This window comes from Lipotes vexillifer, unplaced genomic scaffold (genome assembly GCF_000442215.2).
Source record: "Lipotes vexillifer unplaced genomic scaffold, Lipotes_vexillifer_v1.1 scaffold215, whole genome shotgun sequence".
Lineage (NCBI taxonomy): Eukaryota > Metazoa > Chordata > Mammalia > Artiodactyla > Lipotidae > Lipotes > Lipotes vexillifer.
Window position 1 is genome coordinate 807,530 of NW_006776544.1, and position 17,346 is coordinate 824,875.

At 39.0% G+C, this 17,346-nt stretch overlaps 1 protein-coding gene across 1 annotated transcript in view; it reads left to right on the forward strand.

The window, feature by feature from the left end:
- Positions 1-17,346, forward strand: part of ENOX2 (ecto-NOX disulfide-thiol exchanger 2) — a 168,260-nt gene that overhangs the window by 117,930 nt on the left and 32,984 nt on the right. The window contains 4 exon segments of the mRNA XM_007450461.1: positions 1-48; positions 8,518-8,751; positions 10,986-11,198; positions 12,950-13,056. The exon segment at positions 1-48 is cut by the window's left edge and continues 11 nt beyond it. Coding sequence (XP_007450523.1) covers positions 1-48; positions 8,518-8,751; positions 10,986-11,198; positions 12,950-13,056 — 602 coding nt within the window.

A 17,346-nucleotide genomic window follows, 5' to 3' on the forward strand; every position in this document is an offset into this window, starting at 1 on the left:
TTCGCTTTGCTGAGGAGTACATGGTGGACAAAGCCCTTTATCTTTCTGGTAGGTGTTTAGTCATGAGGATTGTGCCTACCAGGCACAGCACAGAGATTGGGGATCAGTGTATTTGCACCTGTGGAAGCTAAAGTTTGGGCTTAATGGCAACCTCTCTTGCCTTCATAGATGGAAAATGCATGTTACTACCTGATGTATTCCTTTAAAAGTTCTTAAGTGGTTCCCAATTGCCTATGGGATAACTCCAAAACTCCTTACTTGTAGTGTTAAAGGCCTTGATTATTTGTTTTACCTCTCTACATTATCTCCCAGTCCTTCCTTCACATACCACGTCCTAACACTAAACTAATTCTAGTTCCCAGAATGTGCCCATGGTGTTTTATGCCTTTTCCTCTGACTAGAATTACCTTTTCCACCCCCACCCACCATACACACATCTTCATACCCTAAAGCTCCAGCTCAATCATAACCTCTTCTAGAAATCTTTCCCTGACTTCTCTCCCCACTCTGCCCCAGGCTGGTTTGGGCACCCCTTCCTCAGTGCTTCTGCCATGCCTGGTGCTTCCTCCTAACATGACACCTGTAACACCATATGAGAACTGTCTCTTTCTACCTCTGTCTCCTGCAACAGAGAATGAACTCCTTAGGGGAAAGACTGTGTCTTATTTAACTTTGAATCCCCAGCATCTAGCACATAACCTGGTACAAAAGTAGATGCTCAAAAATAACTATGGAAGTCAGCTAGTTATCAAATATTTATTGACTGATAATCAGAATGCTAGGTTGCTGAGGATATGGCAAAGACTGAGGCATACAAAATTCTTGCCATCAGGGATATTACATTCTGAAGATGGCAAAATATGATATATATGTAAACAATATCAGGTACCAATAAATGCTATGAAGAAGATAAAAACAGCTAACATACCTGGGGTTGCTAGGGAAGCAAGTATTCTCTAACATTTGAATTGAGATTTGAACAATATGAAGGGGATTGCCATGCAAACATCTGTAGGAGAAACATTCCAAAACAAGGAAGAACAAGTCAGAGACCCTAAGATGAAAATGGACTTGGCATGTTCAAGCAGAGGAGAGAAGGTAAGCATGACTAGAGCACAGTAAATGAGAGAGAGGCAGTGAAGGGAAATGAAGTCTGAGAGGTAAACAGTACCAAATTATGTTGGTCCTTTAATCTATACAGACATACCTTTTTATTGCACTTTGCCTTATTATGCTTTGCAGATATTGTGTTTTTTACAAATTGAAGATTTGTGGCAACCCTGCTTTGAGCAAGTCTATCAAAGCCATTTTCCCAACAGCATTTCGTCACTTCGTGGCTCTGTGTCACATTTTGGTAATTCTGGGAAAATTTAACTTTTTCATTATTATTATATTTATTATGGTGATCTGTAATCTTTGATATTACTATTGTCATTGTTTTGGGGTGCCACAAATTGCACCCATCTAAGATGGTGGACTTAACTGATAAATGTGTGTGTTCTGACTGCTCCACCGACTGGTCGCTCCTCCATCTCTCTCCCTCTCCTTGGGCCTCCCTATTCCCTGAGACACAACAATATTGAAATTAAGCCAATTAATAACCCTACAATGGCCTCTAAGTGTTCAAGTGAAAGGAAGAGTCTCTCACTTTAAATCAAAAGGTAGAAATGATTAAGCTTAGTGAGGAAGGCATGTCTAAAGCTGAGATAGGCCAAAAGCTAGGCTTCTCATGCCAAACAGTTAGCCAACTTGTGAATGCAAATGTAAAGTTCTTGAAGGAAATTGAAAGTGCCAGTTCAGTGAACACACAAATGATAAAAAACTGAAACAGCCTTATTGCTCATATGGAGAAAGTTTTAGTTGTCTGGATAGGAGATCAAACCAGCCACAACATTCCCTTAAGCCAATGCCTAATCAAGAGCAAGGTCCTAACTCTCTTCAGTTCTGTGAAGCCTGAGAGAGGTGAGGAAGCTGCAGAAGAAAAGTCTGAAACCAGTAGATGTTAGTTCATGTGGCTTAAGGAAAGAAGCCATCTCCATAACTTAAAAGTGCAAGGTGAAGCAGCAAGTGCTGATGTAGAAGCTACAGCAAGTTATCCAGAAGATCTAGCTAAGATCATTAATGAAGGTGATACACTACACAACAGATTTTCATTGTAGATAAAACAGCCTTCTTTTAGAAGAAGATATCATCTAGGACTTTCATAGCTAGAGAGGAGAAGTCAATGCCTGGGTTCAAAGCTTCAACGGACAGGCACACTCTTTTTAGGAGCTAATGCAACTGGTGACTTTCAGTTGAAACCAGTGCTCATTTATCATTCTAAAAATCCTAGGGCCCTTAAGAATTATGCTAATTCTGCTCTTCTTATGCTCTATAAATGGAACAACAAAGCCTAGATGACAGCACATCTGTTTAACAACATGGTTCACTGAATATTTTAAGCCCACTACTGAGACTGACTGGTCAGGAAAAAAAGATTCCTTTCAAAATATTAATGCTCATTGACAATGCACCTGGTCACCCAAGAGCTCTGCTGGAGGTTAATGTTTTCATGCCCGCTAACACAGCATCCATTCTGTAGCCCATGGATCAAGGAGTCATTTCAACTTTCAAGTCTTATTATTTAAGAAATACATTTTGTAAGGTTATAGCTACCATAGATAGGGATTACTCTGATGGATCTGGAAAAGTCAATTGAAAACCTTCTGAAAATGATTCACCATTCTAGATGCCATTAAGAACATTTGTGATTCATGGGAAGAGGTCAAAATATCAACATTAACAGGAGTTTGGAAGAACATGATTCTAACCCTCATGGATGACTCTGAGGGACTCAAGACTTCAGTGGAGGAAGTAATTGCAGATGTAGTTGGAAATAGCAAGAGAACTAGAATTAGAAGTGGAGCCTGAAGATGTGACTGAATTGCTGCAATCTCATGATAAAACTTTAACAGGTGAGGAGTTGCTTCTTAAAGCTGTGCAAAGAAAGTGGTTTCGTGAGATGGAATCTACTCCTGGTAAAGATGCTATGAAGATTGTTGAAATGACAACATTTCAGAAGATTTAGAATATTACCCAAACTTAGCTGTTAAACTTAGCTGACTCCAATTTTGAAAGAAGTTCTACTGTGGGTAAAATGCTATCAAACTGCCCTGCATGCTGAGAATTGTTCATGAAAGGAAGAATCAATTGATGCAGTAAACTTCATTGTTGTCTTAAATTTTAAGAAGTTGCCACAGCCACCCCAACCTTCAGCAACCACCACCCTGGTCAGTCAGCAGCCATCAACATCAAGGTGACACCCTCCACCAGCAAAACGATTACAACTCTCCCCCAAACTCCCCCATCCAGAGAATGGATACATGTATAAGTATGGCTGAGTCACTTTGCTATGCACCTGAAATTATCACAGCATTGTTAATCGGCTATACTCCAATATAAAATAAAAAAAAAAAAAGATTACAACTCACTGAAGGCTCAAATGAAGGTTAGCATTTTTAGCAATAAAGTATTTTTAATTAAGGTATTTACATTTTTTAGATGTCATGCTATTGTACACTTCATAGACTACAGTACAGTGTAAACATAACTTCAATAGGCACTGGGAAATCAAAAACTATGTGTGACTCACTTTATTGTGATATTCACTTTATTATGGTGGCCTGGAACTGAACCCACAATATCTCCAAGTTATGCCTGTAGTAATGAGTTTATTATTCTGGATGCAATGGGAAGCCATTGAAGGATTTTAAGGAGTAGGGTGATGTGATCTGATATACATTTTAGAAATATCACTTTTGGGGAAAGAATGGACTGAAGGGTATGGGCAAGTGTGGTGACTAGTGGTTAGTTAGCTAACCATAGCATTAGTCCAATCCAGAAGTGATAGCGGCTTATATACTATGGTAGTTGGAGTGGAGATAGCAAGAACTACTCTGCATAAAGTCACTTGTTCCTGGTAAAAGTTCAGATTAGGGGAGACTGAGGCAATTGGAATTGGAATGATTTTCTTTGTAAATATTATAAAGTTTCATGGCTGATCCTTTGCTTATTTGAATTGTTATTTTTCTTTATGGGGCAGTGGACAAATAAGATGAAGGCAGAAGACAGAGTAATTGGAAAGGGCATAGAACAATTAACTACTTCCTTCCCTAACTACTAACCCTTCCCTAAGGGTTAACAATTTGGAAGAATTGGGTCCAAGTGCTAGACGTTTTACAGAATCTTCATTCACGTAACAGGCGCTTGTTGGACATCTCCTTTGTGTAAGCTATTGTGCTAAATGTTGTACAGAGTAGAAAATGAGTTAAACCTAGTTCTTCCCTTTAATGAACCCAGGGTTAGTATGCAGCCATACATTCATTTATTAAAGAAACATTGAGCACCTGGCATTGCTCAAGACACTGATAAGACACTCATTGCTAATAATAATGACATTTGAAAGTTATGTGTGCTGTACGAGAAGTATGCTAAAGTGTTATGGAAGTTCAGAGGAGAGAGAGGGAGGGAGGAAGGGAGGACGGGAGTGAGGGAGGGGGAAAGAGAGAGAGAGAGAGAATTTGAAATTGTCTGGCTCCTGACTGGGGTTATCAAGGTAAAAGGTAGCATTTAGACCAAGTCTTTGACAAAGAGAAAGCATTTGAATGTGGACAATGAGGCATAGATACAGCATGAGCAAAGGTACGGAGGTGGTAGGTTTTGATGAACATTCAAGGAAACAATAAGTAGTGGTTTGTGTACTGAGTAGACATGAAAGGAGGAGGGAAAACATCCATCGTTAGCACACTTTGAAAGGCTTAACAGTCGGGTCTTTACTTCTCAGATAATAGGGAATTGTTGAAGAAATTCTTGAACAAGGAAAAAGATTGTTTCTGACAGATTAATGTGACCGCTCTGTATAAAAATGGGTAAGAGGAGAGGAGGTCAGTTAGATACCTGTTGCAATAGGCCAAAGAAAAGGTAATGAGCATTGGAAAAATTAGGCTGGTAACATGGGAGAGAAGAGGAGGCAGATGTAGAATGCTCTTTTTACATTTGCTAAGTGCTGTAAAATCCAACTACTGAAGATTTAACAGCCCTTAGCAATGATAACAGAGCATTCCACAATAGACCATTTTAATAAAAACTTAAAGGTCTTGAAAAGCCCTGAACAGTTGTACATAGAAGATGACATGCTGCTCAGGAGGTATCCATCTAAATGTCATTGAAATCAGTTCTCCGGTAACAGCCACCTGGAAACATTCTCGCGGCTACCAAAGGAAAGGAGATTGCAATCAGTGATGTGAAAACAACTAATTTTTCCCTTTAAATTTGAACCTGCTCCCTGAAAGTTTACACGTGCTAGAAAACTCCTGAATTGGATGGCTATTCTCTCACTTTGTAAAAGAAAGAGGTTAAAACAAACAAAAGTCCCTTAGAAAGGGGCTAGAAATGTAGACATAATTGTTTTTTCTGTTGGAGTTTGAGCACCTTTGGGAGCCGGCATTGTACAAAGTGCACCACCTCAAAGCATCACAGTATCTTGTGTATGTTTATGCAAAAGTTTCATTTCCTCCTCTCATTTGATCTTCTCCACAATTCTGGAAGAATAGTCAAGGTAATCATTAATAGCCCCATTTTTCTGATGGCTCAGATAATTAAATAAGGTGAATGGGGGTGTGAAAGTACATTGTAAACTTTAAAGGGCCCTAGCAAAGTTTACTTATGAAATGTATTTATTCTTCCTCTTTCTAAAAAGAATATTTTAGTGTGACTGGGAATTATTCTTTATAACAGTTTTAGGTATAATTGACATACAATGAACTTCACTTATTTCAAAAATACAATTTGATATTATTGACACATACATACAGCTGTGAAACCATCATCATAGTCAAAATACTGAGTATGTACACCTCTCCCAAAAGCTTCCTTCATGCCTCTTTTATAATCCCTTCTTCCTAACCCTCCCCAGTTCTCTCCCCAGGCAAACACTGATCTATTTTCTGTCAGATTAGTGTGCATTTTCCAGATTTTCATATAAATGAAATATGTTTTGTATGCTCTTCCTTCCTTTGTATAGACCCAGATTTCCATTTGGTATCATTTTCCCTGTCATTGAATTTCCTTTAACATTTTCGGTAGTGCAAGTCTGCTCCTGATAAATTCTTTCAGCGTTTGTACATATCAAAAATTTATTCCACTTTTTTTAAAAGGTATGTTCTCTGGGTGTAGGATTCTAGGTTGACAGTTTTTTTCTCTCTCTCTCAGATGTTGCTCCACTATCTTCTTACTTGCATTGTTTTCAACAAGAAATATGATGTTATCTTTATCTTTTTGTTTCTCTGTACATAAAATGTGTCTTTTGTCTATGGCAGCTTTTAAGATATTCTCTTTATTGCTGGTGTTTAGAAATTTGATTATGATGTGCCTTGGTATAATTTTCTTCATGGTTTTCCACTTGGGGTTCATTGAAATTCTTAGATCTGAGTTTTCATCAAATTTGGACATTTTTCCTTCCTTATTTCTTCAAATATGTTTTCTGTTCCCTCCCCTGTCTCCAGTCATGGCTCCAATTAGGCATATATTGGACCCCTTGAAGTTGTCGACAGCTCACCAGTACTCTGTTCATTTTTTTAAGTCTTTTTTCTCTCTGTATTTCATTTTGAATAGTTTCTATTGCTATGTCTTCAAGTTCATTAATCTTTTCTTCTGCGATGTCTAATTTGTCATTGGTTCTGTCCAGTGATTTCTTTTCAACTCAGACATTGTAGTTTAAATCTATAAAAGTTTGATTTTGGTTCTTTTTTATGTCTTTTGTGTTTCTACTTAATATGTTCTATCTTTTCTCTAGCTTCTTAAGCATATGAAATCCAACTATAATAGTTTTTATGTCCTTATCTATTAATTATATTATCTGCATCACTTCTGGGTCTGCTTCATTGACTGATTTTTATCTTTATTATGATTTTCCTGCTTCTTTGCATACTAGGTAATTTTTTATTGGACACCAGACATTGTGAATTTTACCAGGTGACAAATATTTTTCATTCCTGTAAGTATTCTTGACCTTTGTTCTGGGATCCAGTTAAGTAACTTGAAAATTTTTTTTATCTTTTTAGGTCTTGTTTTTAAGTTTTGTTCAGCAGAACCAGAGCAGGGTTTAGTCTAGGGCTAATTTTCCCTCACTAAGGCAAAACTCTTTTGATTACTCTATCCAATGCTCTCTGAATTATTAGATTTTCTCCTCTGGCTGGTGTGAAAAGGAAATAGTCCTAGCCCTGTATGAGCTCCAGGGATTATTACCTCTAATGCTCAGGTAATTCACACATAGATAGACATCAATACTGAGCTACATAATAGGGGAGGACCCTCTCCAGATCTCTGAAGTTCTTTCTCTGTGTAGCAGCTTTCTTCTTTCCAGTACTCTGCCATGCAAACTGTCTGCCATAGTCTCCCTGGATTCCCAGTTCAATCTCCTCAACTCAGGGAGATCACCATGCTTTGCCTGAATTCCCCTCCCTGTGCTGAGGCCTGGAAACTCTCTCCAGGCAATAAGCTGGGGAAATCTTAGGGATCACTTCATTTGGTTCTTGTCTCTTAGTGATCTCTGTCTTCATTGCCTAATGTCCAATGTCTTAAAAACTATTGTTTCATACATTTTGTCCATATTTTTAGTTGTTTAAGGCAGGAGTTACCCTGCAAACTTGTGCTTAGAATGAAATGAGATAAATGTGTGTGGAAGCAGCTAGCTCAGCTTCTGAAACTTAAAAGGTTAATAAAAACTTAATTTTTTTTGATTTTTTTGTTGAGAGATTTAACTTTGATGCTATAACTGACACCAAAAGTGGAGGTGTGAACTTGAATCCTGGTTATCTGAATCCTAGTCCTATACCAATATACTATAAGCATACTACCTCTTTTTTTAAGGATCCTAAATTATGTCACCTGGATCACATACCACTCCCCGTTATATCTATTCCACCACCCCCTCCAAAATGGTTCCAAGTCACCAAATACATCTAGGAAGCAATTTGGGGGACTGAAATGTCAAGCTGATTTAAATTTATCAAAATTTTATTGATTTTATTTAAATTTTATCTAAATTTTATCAACATTTAAATTTTATCAAAATTCTGAGTGGTGGGATGACTGACACTCTTGAACTTATCCAAAGACACCACAATTTGAGGCCACCTTTTGCATTCTCCCCAGCCCATGGTGCCACATAGAGCTTATTCTTGATACAGTTATCCACAGAGCTTCCCTCTGTCACAGGTAAGGTGGCAGATGGAGAAATGAAACTCCTATGAATAAGACTGACCCAACCATGGCATAATAAACTATTATCAGAGATAGAGACTATAATCCAAGTCTTTAATGTTCTCCTTGCTAGTAGTGGGGAGAGAATTTGGGGTTATGTGGTCCCTGGAAACTGCTGTGACTGCATCTGAAGTACCGAACTTGAAAAGCTACTTACAGTGGCTCACTCACTGGGCTGTTCTTGTTCTCTCCTCTCTCTCCCTCTTGTGCACTTAGGTTACCGCATTCGCCTGGGCTCTAGCACTGACAAAAAGGACACAGGTAGGCTTCATGTTGATTTTGCACAGGCTCGAGATGACCTGTATGAGTGGGAATGCAAACAGCGTATGCTTGCAAGAGAGGAACGCCACCGTAGAAGGATGGAAGAAGAAAGGTTGCGCCCACCATCCCCACCTCCAGTGGTCCACTATTCAGATCATGAATGCAGCATTGTTGCTGAAAAACTAAAAGGTATACAAAACACTAGAGCTTTGTGATTAAAAGAACTCTTTTCTTTGGAGAAATGTAATAAATATATTTGTATTGTTGACAGTTATCCTTGAATTTCCCACTGAGGGATTCTAAGCATTTCTTGTGTTGAAGCCTTGCAGTTAGAAAGGTGTACCTAGTAATTCAAGAGCCAAAAAATTTGTCCCTCCCACCTGTGTCTGTGATCCTTCACTGTCTCAAGTTACTTTTTCTCTCCATACATCAGGTGACTAGAAAGAAACAATTTTTTCCCACTTTTCCACATCAGAGAATTTTAGCTGTGATCCATGACTTGGGACCTGTAAGCACCTCCACCCCCTTTCATTGTGGATAGCAAGTTAGTTTTGAATTCTAAGTCAGAATAAATCAGAACAATAGAACTTGATGTGACCTCAGAAAACTCTGATAAAATTCCATTTTATAGATGAGAAAATGGAGGGCCAGAGAGTAGTTACAGTATACATTCTTCTTAGATTACTCAAAGACATAGCTACTACCAACTAAAAGAGGACTCCTTTAATCACACATTTATTTCACACAGTAACTACAGAGACTTCCAGACATTGCTAAATCAGACTGCTTTCCCTTTAGTTTTGATTCCTGTTCCCCTTGTTTGACTCTCAGAGCCATTTTGCTAATTTAACCTTAATTGCCTTGCCTGGTCTCCTGTGTTAGTAGCTCAAATCCAGTTTTTTCATTCTATGAGTATGGTTGATTTTACTGGATGAGTGCTGGTGTCCCATTGATCTTATTGGTGACACCAACCCAGCTCTAACAGTATGAATTTTCCTTTCTTCTTGTGCTCTAGGCTCAGCAAGATGCTGCTAATTCCCCTTTGCAAATAGGTCTCATTCACCAAACTTGTTTGTACCTTATAGCCTAAGGGTTTCACACGTTAAAGAAATCCTTTGTTTGAATTGATTTGTCTTCCTGTAAGAGAAAAGCAGAAAACATAGAGTCCAGAGTAGAGACACAGAAATAATGGTACACTTTGAAAAGCTGGAAAGGCTGAAAGCATTGGTAAGATGCCAGGTCCAAGACTTTACTGTTCACATAAGACCAAACAGCTCAGTTTGAATTTTTATAAAAAAATGAATTTGCTGGTTGTGTGGAACTCAAGCAAAAAGTAAGCATCAATGAATCAACTATACATCAATAATTTTTTAAAAACTGAGCATCAACATAAAGACTGTATGTAAGTAATGAAATGAAAACTGCTATAACGGTGAGGCTGACCTCTCATTACACATCTGCACTTAAAAAGGCAAGTGGTAAGAAGTTCACATTACAGTGAGAGATGGTTCCACTGGACGTAAGGGTTCCTGGCTAGAGAGGGATGTGGAGTCCTACAGTGGGCCTTCAATGGGATGCTAATGGACTCTCCCTCTCAGGAGTCTTTAACAGCAGAATATGTAAGTGGCTATCTCAGAAAGCTGAACCAGAGGCTTTGTAAGCTGAACCAGAGACTACTATTTTAACATCAGAGAGTAACTCCTAACTAGCTGTAGAAATCTACATGGATGGTTCCTCAGGCAAGAGAAACAGGATGAGGCGAAATGTAGAAATAGAATGAATTACATCAAAATAGATTGTGACTGGGACTGAATGGAAGGCCTGGGGCTGGATTGGACGCAGGAGTGATGTTACAAAAAGTCAAAGATGTAAGTGTTTATACCTAAAGAATTGCCATTTAACTCTTTCTTAAGTCTCCTTCCAAAGGTTTAATTCCATGGATCCAGGATAAAGTTACTGTCAAATGCAAGTTAAGCTCAAGACTCAAGTTTACTTGTGCTTATTAAAAAATAAGATTGTAGAATTCTGAAGTTCTCTCACCGCTAATTTATATATTACACACATGCACACACACACACACACACACACACACACACACACACACAGAGGTTAAGAAATTTGCAATATGTGAAAACTATGTCAGTAAAGAAAACTAAGAAAAGAAGAAATACTCTTGTTCTGAAAATTCTTCGTAGACTACAACCAATCTGACTACTTTTGGAATCTTTCATTCTTTCAGTCTCTCTGCTCACCTGCTGCCTGTGTGTGCACACGTGTGCATGCATGGTTCCTCACCCTCTGCAATTAATTCATTTCACAACCTTTGCCAAAAAGCCATGGTGGCCTCCTTGCCAGCATGTTTGGAAAATAGATGGAGATTTGGTTACTTTTGATGACTCTAAAAATAAATTCTCTTTTTTCAGATGATTCCAAATTCTCAGAAGCCGTGCAGACCTTGCTTACCTGGATTGAGCGAGGAGAGGTGAACCGTCGCAGCGCCAACAACTTCTATTCCATGATCCAGTCGGCCAACAGCCACGTCCGCCGCCTAGTGAATGAGAAAGCTGCCCATGAGAAAGACATGGAAGAAGCAAAGGAGAAGTTTAAGCAGGCCCTTTCTGGAATTCTCATTCAATGTGAGTGGAAGTCATAGTTCTGCCAGAAGGGTGAGAGGGCACTTCACTTAGTCATCACTCCCTCTACACAGGAACCAGGGCCGCAGAGCCATCCTGTGTCAAGAAGGAACGCCCTCTTCTGCCTTGTGCTCTCCTTATATTGCCAAATGCCTGAGCTCCGGTTTCATGGGAATCATGTGCGCACCTCCTATGTTCATTTTCTGTGGTATATCTACTTCAGCTCCTTAGAAACACTGATGCTTAGACCACAATCCTGTGATTTTACTTTCGCTTGTTCTCAAAGTAAGTTACAAGCAGCCTCAGGCTCCAGTGGAAAATTCGGTATTTCACTGCTGAAGTTAGAATGTAGTATCAGGATTTGTAAGCTTCTTTGCTTCAGATTTGCATCATTATGCTTTTCAGGTATTCCATTTTAGGGATAAATGTAATTATATTTCCTAAGGTAATTGAATAAAAGCCAAATTTGCTACTTCTACCTTTTGTTTTTAGTTTCCTTTCTTCAACATTTCCTTTACTGGATGTCAGTAGACACTGAGAGGGAATGGGAAGCCACTGAAATAGCCATTTTCAAAAATTAGTACCACTCCAAACCTATCCAAGGTCTCTTAAATGAGCAGAAAATTTCCCAAATAATGTTTTTAGTTCACCGTATTATAAAATTATGAACTCTTATCTTTTGAGTAAGAAAATGTATTCACGTTAGGAACAAAGGTACAGTTTTATGACTTTGCTTTTAAACAGTTATGGCCCACTCTTCTCATACTAGACTTCCCATACTTGACTGATTCATAAACGGGATTAAGGAGGAGTTGTTTCATTTTCCATTTCTATTTTGAAAGTATCTATGGGCATGGAATCCAGGAAGAGAAAGCCTATGTTTTTAGGGCTTCAGAATAAATAGAAAAAGAGAGCAGCAAGCATCATGGGAATATAAATCCTTAAATCATTAGTAGACAGGGTACAAACAGGGCTGTAAAGAAAGAAATAACACCTCTGAATCTTCTTACTGTGAACACCTAGCCAGGCAGAGGATCTTGTCCTTTTTTTCTTACCCCAGAAAAAAGTCATGACTAAGTTTTCCTTCTCTTGAACTGATTGCGATAAAGCTCCTGAATATTTGTACACATTTCCTCATTTGACCTTTTAAGCGACCCTGAAAAAATACTCCCTAGGACTGTGCTTACACACTATTCTTCCATAAAACTTGTGTTTCTCCAGTCAACAAGCCTATCTAGGTAGACTTAAAATAGATCCCATCCATTTTAGGTTTTGATTTGTTGCTTCTGGTTAAACATACCTCAGAATAATAAAAAGATGGATTCCATTGAAATGAAGCATCCAGGCTCATTCTGAAAGGCTAGTTTAAGAAGCCAGTGGTCAAAAGGAGCTGGTACAGTTCACCACTTGCTGTCCTGTTGTGCAGGGTCAATAGTGCTAAATCACATTCACCATGACTCTTGCCTCTCCTGCCTGAATGAATACAGACTGCCTGTATTAAAAAACTTTAGTCACCATTTCACCCTAAACCTTCCAGAATTCATTTTTTCTTTCTGTATATTGATATATTTGCCTTTGTGTCCCCTTTAAACTCATGGTACGCCAACACACATAGCCTTTTTTTTTTTTTAGCACAGCTCTAGTCCAGTAGTGTCATAGGAGACACACTAAGCCTAATGCTTCTCTTATTTCTTTTCTCCTCTCTTTTCCCATCCCTGGATGATGCTGATTCAACTGTTGATCTGATGCTACAGTTGAGCAGATAGTAGCTGTGTACCATTCTGCCTCCAAACAAAAGGCTTGGGACCACTTCACAAAAGCCCAGCGTAAAAACATCAGCGTTTGGTGTAAACAAGCTGAGGTTAGTAACTTTTTACTCTGGTAGCCCCTCAGGGGGACAGTTTCTTTCTTTAACAAGTTATTGATTTGGAGTTTAGCTAGAATTAAATAGTGCCAAGCTCCCATGGCCACAACAAGGCCCTAATGAAACACTGAGACATGTTCTATAGCCTGTCATTGTGTCCAGACCACCTGCTGCCAAAAGGGTAATAAATGTGCACATGTTGTCTTGAATGCATTCTGCTGGGTGGAAACCTTAGTAGTGAAAATGTAGCTGCGATCATTAATAAGTTTACTTCCCTAAGCTAGCTAGTCGTGGGTACAACAATACTTACTGACCTGTGCATCTAGTGTTAGTAATATTAGGGCTGTCTTACATTTATTAGAGCATCTTGACAGTTGAGGCTGAAAGCTGCCTGGTGTTACATTGGAGCACTGAAATTTCTGAGCTTTTTTTATCAAACCCGCTCAGCCATCTTTATAGATGGCAGCTTTAAAGGTAACAGAGGACTCTGATTTCAGATTAAGATTGACACACACCTCTCTGCTTGTGCTCAAGTGACATTTTTAGCATAACACTAGAACATATCTGATGTGATTAGGTTGCGATTCTAAATCTGAGATTAAAAACCGAGATGGGAGGTTTGTTTACACCAATGTGCCTTTGGAATGGTGTTACATAGTCCTCAAGTTTTTCTGTTCCTATGTGTAGCTTCCTTACCCAGCCAGCCCTGACACTTTCCATCTATGTATGCAGCAACTCTTTCAACTTCGTTTCTGAGTCCTCTTTGCCAGTCTAGTAGCAGTCCCATTATATCTATCAATGCAGGTTGTCATATTCCTTAATAGTTAAATAGCACTTGTATGGAACTTACATATTATAAGGCACTTTCACATTGGTTAGCTCACCTACGTGAGCCCCTCAGTAGATGTGGTGTACTGGAAAGAACCTTGGACTTGGAGCTGACATGAATCCAAATCTCAGCTCTGACACGTTATAGCTGCGTGACTTTGAGCAAGTTAGTCAGCCTTTCTCAGTCCTTATTTCTTCACCTGGATTAAATGAGATAAGAGATATGTAGACAGTATGAAAATATAAATGCTATATAAATGAGAAATATTATTATTTCAATTTATCATTAACAAGTCCATAAGGAATAATAAGTAAGTAGAGTGTCCGTTTTTTACATGTGAGGAAACTGAGACATAGAAATGTTAAGCGATGTGGGCTTCCCTGGTGGTGCAGTGGTTGAGAATCTGCCTGCAAATGCAGGGGACACAGGTTCGAGCCCTGGTCTGGGAGGATCCCACATGCTGCAGAGCGGCTGGGCCTGTGTGCCACAACTGCTGAGGCCCATGGGCCTAGAGCCCGTGCTCCACAACGGGAGAGGCCACCATAGTGAGAAGCCTGTGCACCGCAACAAAGAGCCCCCGCTCTCTGCAACTAGAGAAAGCCCATGTGCAGCAACGAAGACTCAACACAGCCAAAAATAAAATGAAATTTAAAAAAAGAAATGTTAAGCGATGTACACACAATTATACAGCTAGTAAGTGGTCAATTCAGGCCTAGAAATTCTTCTTCACTCTGTGCTCTGGTATAAACTGCCTTGTGGTCTTGAGTCAGTCATTTAATCTTTGTGAACCTCAGTTACCTAATCTATAAAATGAAGATAATAATCCATTCCTCTGTCTTTTATGAGAATACATGACATAGTTTGTGTGGCAACAATTTGAGAACCGTGAAGAGAGATTAGAGGAAGATAAGCCCACCTCTGTTCATAAACCAACAGTCTCTGAGCCATCAGTTCTGACTCGGCAAAGGGATCTATGAGTCACTAGGGAGAAATCCTTGAAGACATCAGCCCAGTGGAGGGTAGGGTATTAGAAAGCCAGTAAAGTTTTTAATTGTTAAAAAAATAATAATTAGGATCAGAAAAGGAACCGATTATCTTAGTGTAGCACAAAATGATTTGAGAATGCTAGGGCTACCTCATGTTGTTGAGCCCAACGAACAAAATTCAACATTTCAATTCAGACGTTTACTGAACAGATTCTCTGTCTCAGGTATCATGACAGGCAATGCAGGATGAGATGGTCTTTGCCCTCAGGGAGCTAAAAAGGTAACAAAAGTGATCAAGGGGAGGGTTGGAGTTTAGCACTTAAATTTATTTATTTGTTTTTAAAATTTTTATTGGGGAATAGTTGATTTACAATGTTGTGATAGTTTCAGGTGTACAGCAATGTGAATCTGCTATACATATCCATATATCCACTCTTTTTTAGATTCTTTTCCCGTATAGGCCATTACAGAGTACTGAGTAGATTCCCTGTGCTATACAGTAGGTCCTTATTAGTTATCTATTTTACATATAGTAGTGTGTATGTGTCAATCCCAATCTTCCAGTTTATCCCTCCCCCTCCTTTAACCCCCTGGTAACCGTAAGTTTATTTTCTACATCTGTAACTCTATTTCTGTTTTGTAGATAAGTTCATTTTTTTAGATTCCACATATAAGCAATATCATATGATATTTGTCTTTCTCTGTTTGACTTACTTCACTCAGTACAACAATCTCTGTCTCCATCCATGTTGCTGCAAATGAGATTATTTCATTCTTTTTTATAGCTGAGTAATATTCCATTGTATATATGTACCACATCTTTATCCACTCCTCTGTTGGTGGACATTTAGGTTGCTTCCATGTCTTAGCTATTGTAAACAGTGCTGCAATGAACATTGGGGTGCATGTATCATTTTGGATTATGGTTTTCTCCAGATATATGCCCAAGAGTGGGATTGCTGGATCATATGGTAGCTCTATTTTTAGTTTTTTAAGGAACCTCCATACTGTTCTCCACAGTGCCTGTACCAGTTTACATTCTCACCAACAGCGTAAGAGGGTTCCTTTTTCTCCACACCCTCTCCAGCATTTATTGTTTGTAGATTTTTTGATGATGGCCATTCTGACTGGTATGAGGTGATACCTCATTGTAGTTTTGATTTGCATTTCTCTAAAAATTAGTGATATTGAGCATCTTTTCACATAGTACCTAAATTTAAAATATCCAAAATCCTTAATTTAGTTTGAATAATTCAGAAAAATAAAAGTTGAGAGAAAAATGCTCAATATGTCTTCCAATTGTAGCAAAGCAGTATTAGTCTCTACCTTCCCTTCAATGCACACATGTATCTATTTTAGGAGGTGGAAGAGGCTGTTTGAAGTGCCCCACCCATTACAGAAAGCCCTGCTGATACAGTATTTCCTTTTTCATGGGAGGAGTGGAGCCTCTGGTTGGAGAACTGACTTGTCTAGGCCACAACCCTTTTGTAAACAAATTTGCAATAAAATAGTCTCCATTAATATTATTCATCAAGGCTCTCTGTAGTTATAGCAAGCCTACCTATCTGGTGGGTATATGCTTGAGTTTAATTACTTCCTCAGTAAAGATAGCTATGCCAGTAAGCCAGACATTTCTCTGGGGCTGTGGAGAGCTGAGAGCTGTACACCCTATCACCTAATATTGTAGCAGAGCTTCCTTGGCACAGTGATGAGGATAAAGCACATGGCCAGCATGACTTACTACATGTTTTGTGATATGCCTTGTAGACTTTGTAGGAACCCAGAAAAATGCTTCCTGCCTGTTGGATTGGACTAAATTAAGGTCTACCCTGAATACCTCAATCTTTATAAGTAAAACTACTGACAGTGGAACGTAGCTCATGACCTTTCTCTGCCATTGCATTCCCTAAACCTGAAAGATTTCTTCTACTCTATATTGGCACCTCTTTAAATCAGGGCTTTAATTTTTTTTTAACCTCTGTGTACTTTCACTTGATGACAGGCAACTCTGAGGACTAAAAGGAGGTATCCTGTAGAAAGTGACAAAACTGTCCTCTTAAATTGGGACTGCCTCTTAGCACCCAACTAAGAATCAGAGCATCTCAGTGACCTAATCAACTAAACTGACTTTTTCTTGACCTAGGCATCAAAGCTACAATTCCTAAGTTAGGGGTTTCATCAAGGTAGAAGGGTCTGACACTGAAGCTTTTCTACCAGTTGCCTCAGGGAATAAGCCAGCTGGTGACTTCCTCGCATCACAAAGTACCTGTTATTTGTCTCATTGTCATCCTGCTTCCAGCAGCAGACACTGTCTCACTCTGGTGAGAGAGAAGTTATAAAGTAAGAAGAAAAAGTCCCCACTTTCAGGGAGCTAAGGCACTCACCCTGGTAGCATCTGCCAAGCAGACTAGTTTGATAATGAGTCTTTTTCATTGGTTTATTTTCCTGATTTACATGTGTGTGAGGTTCCTG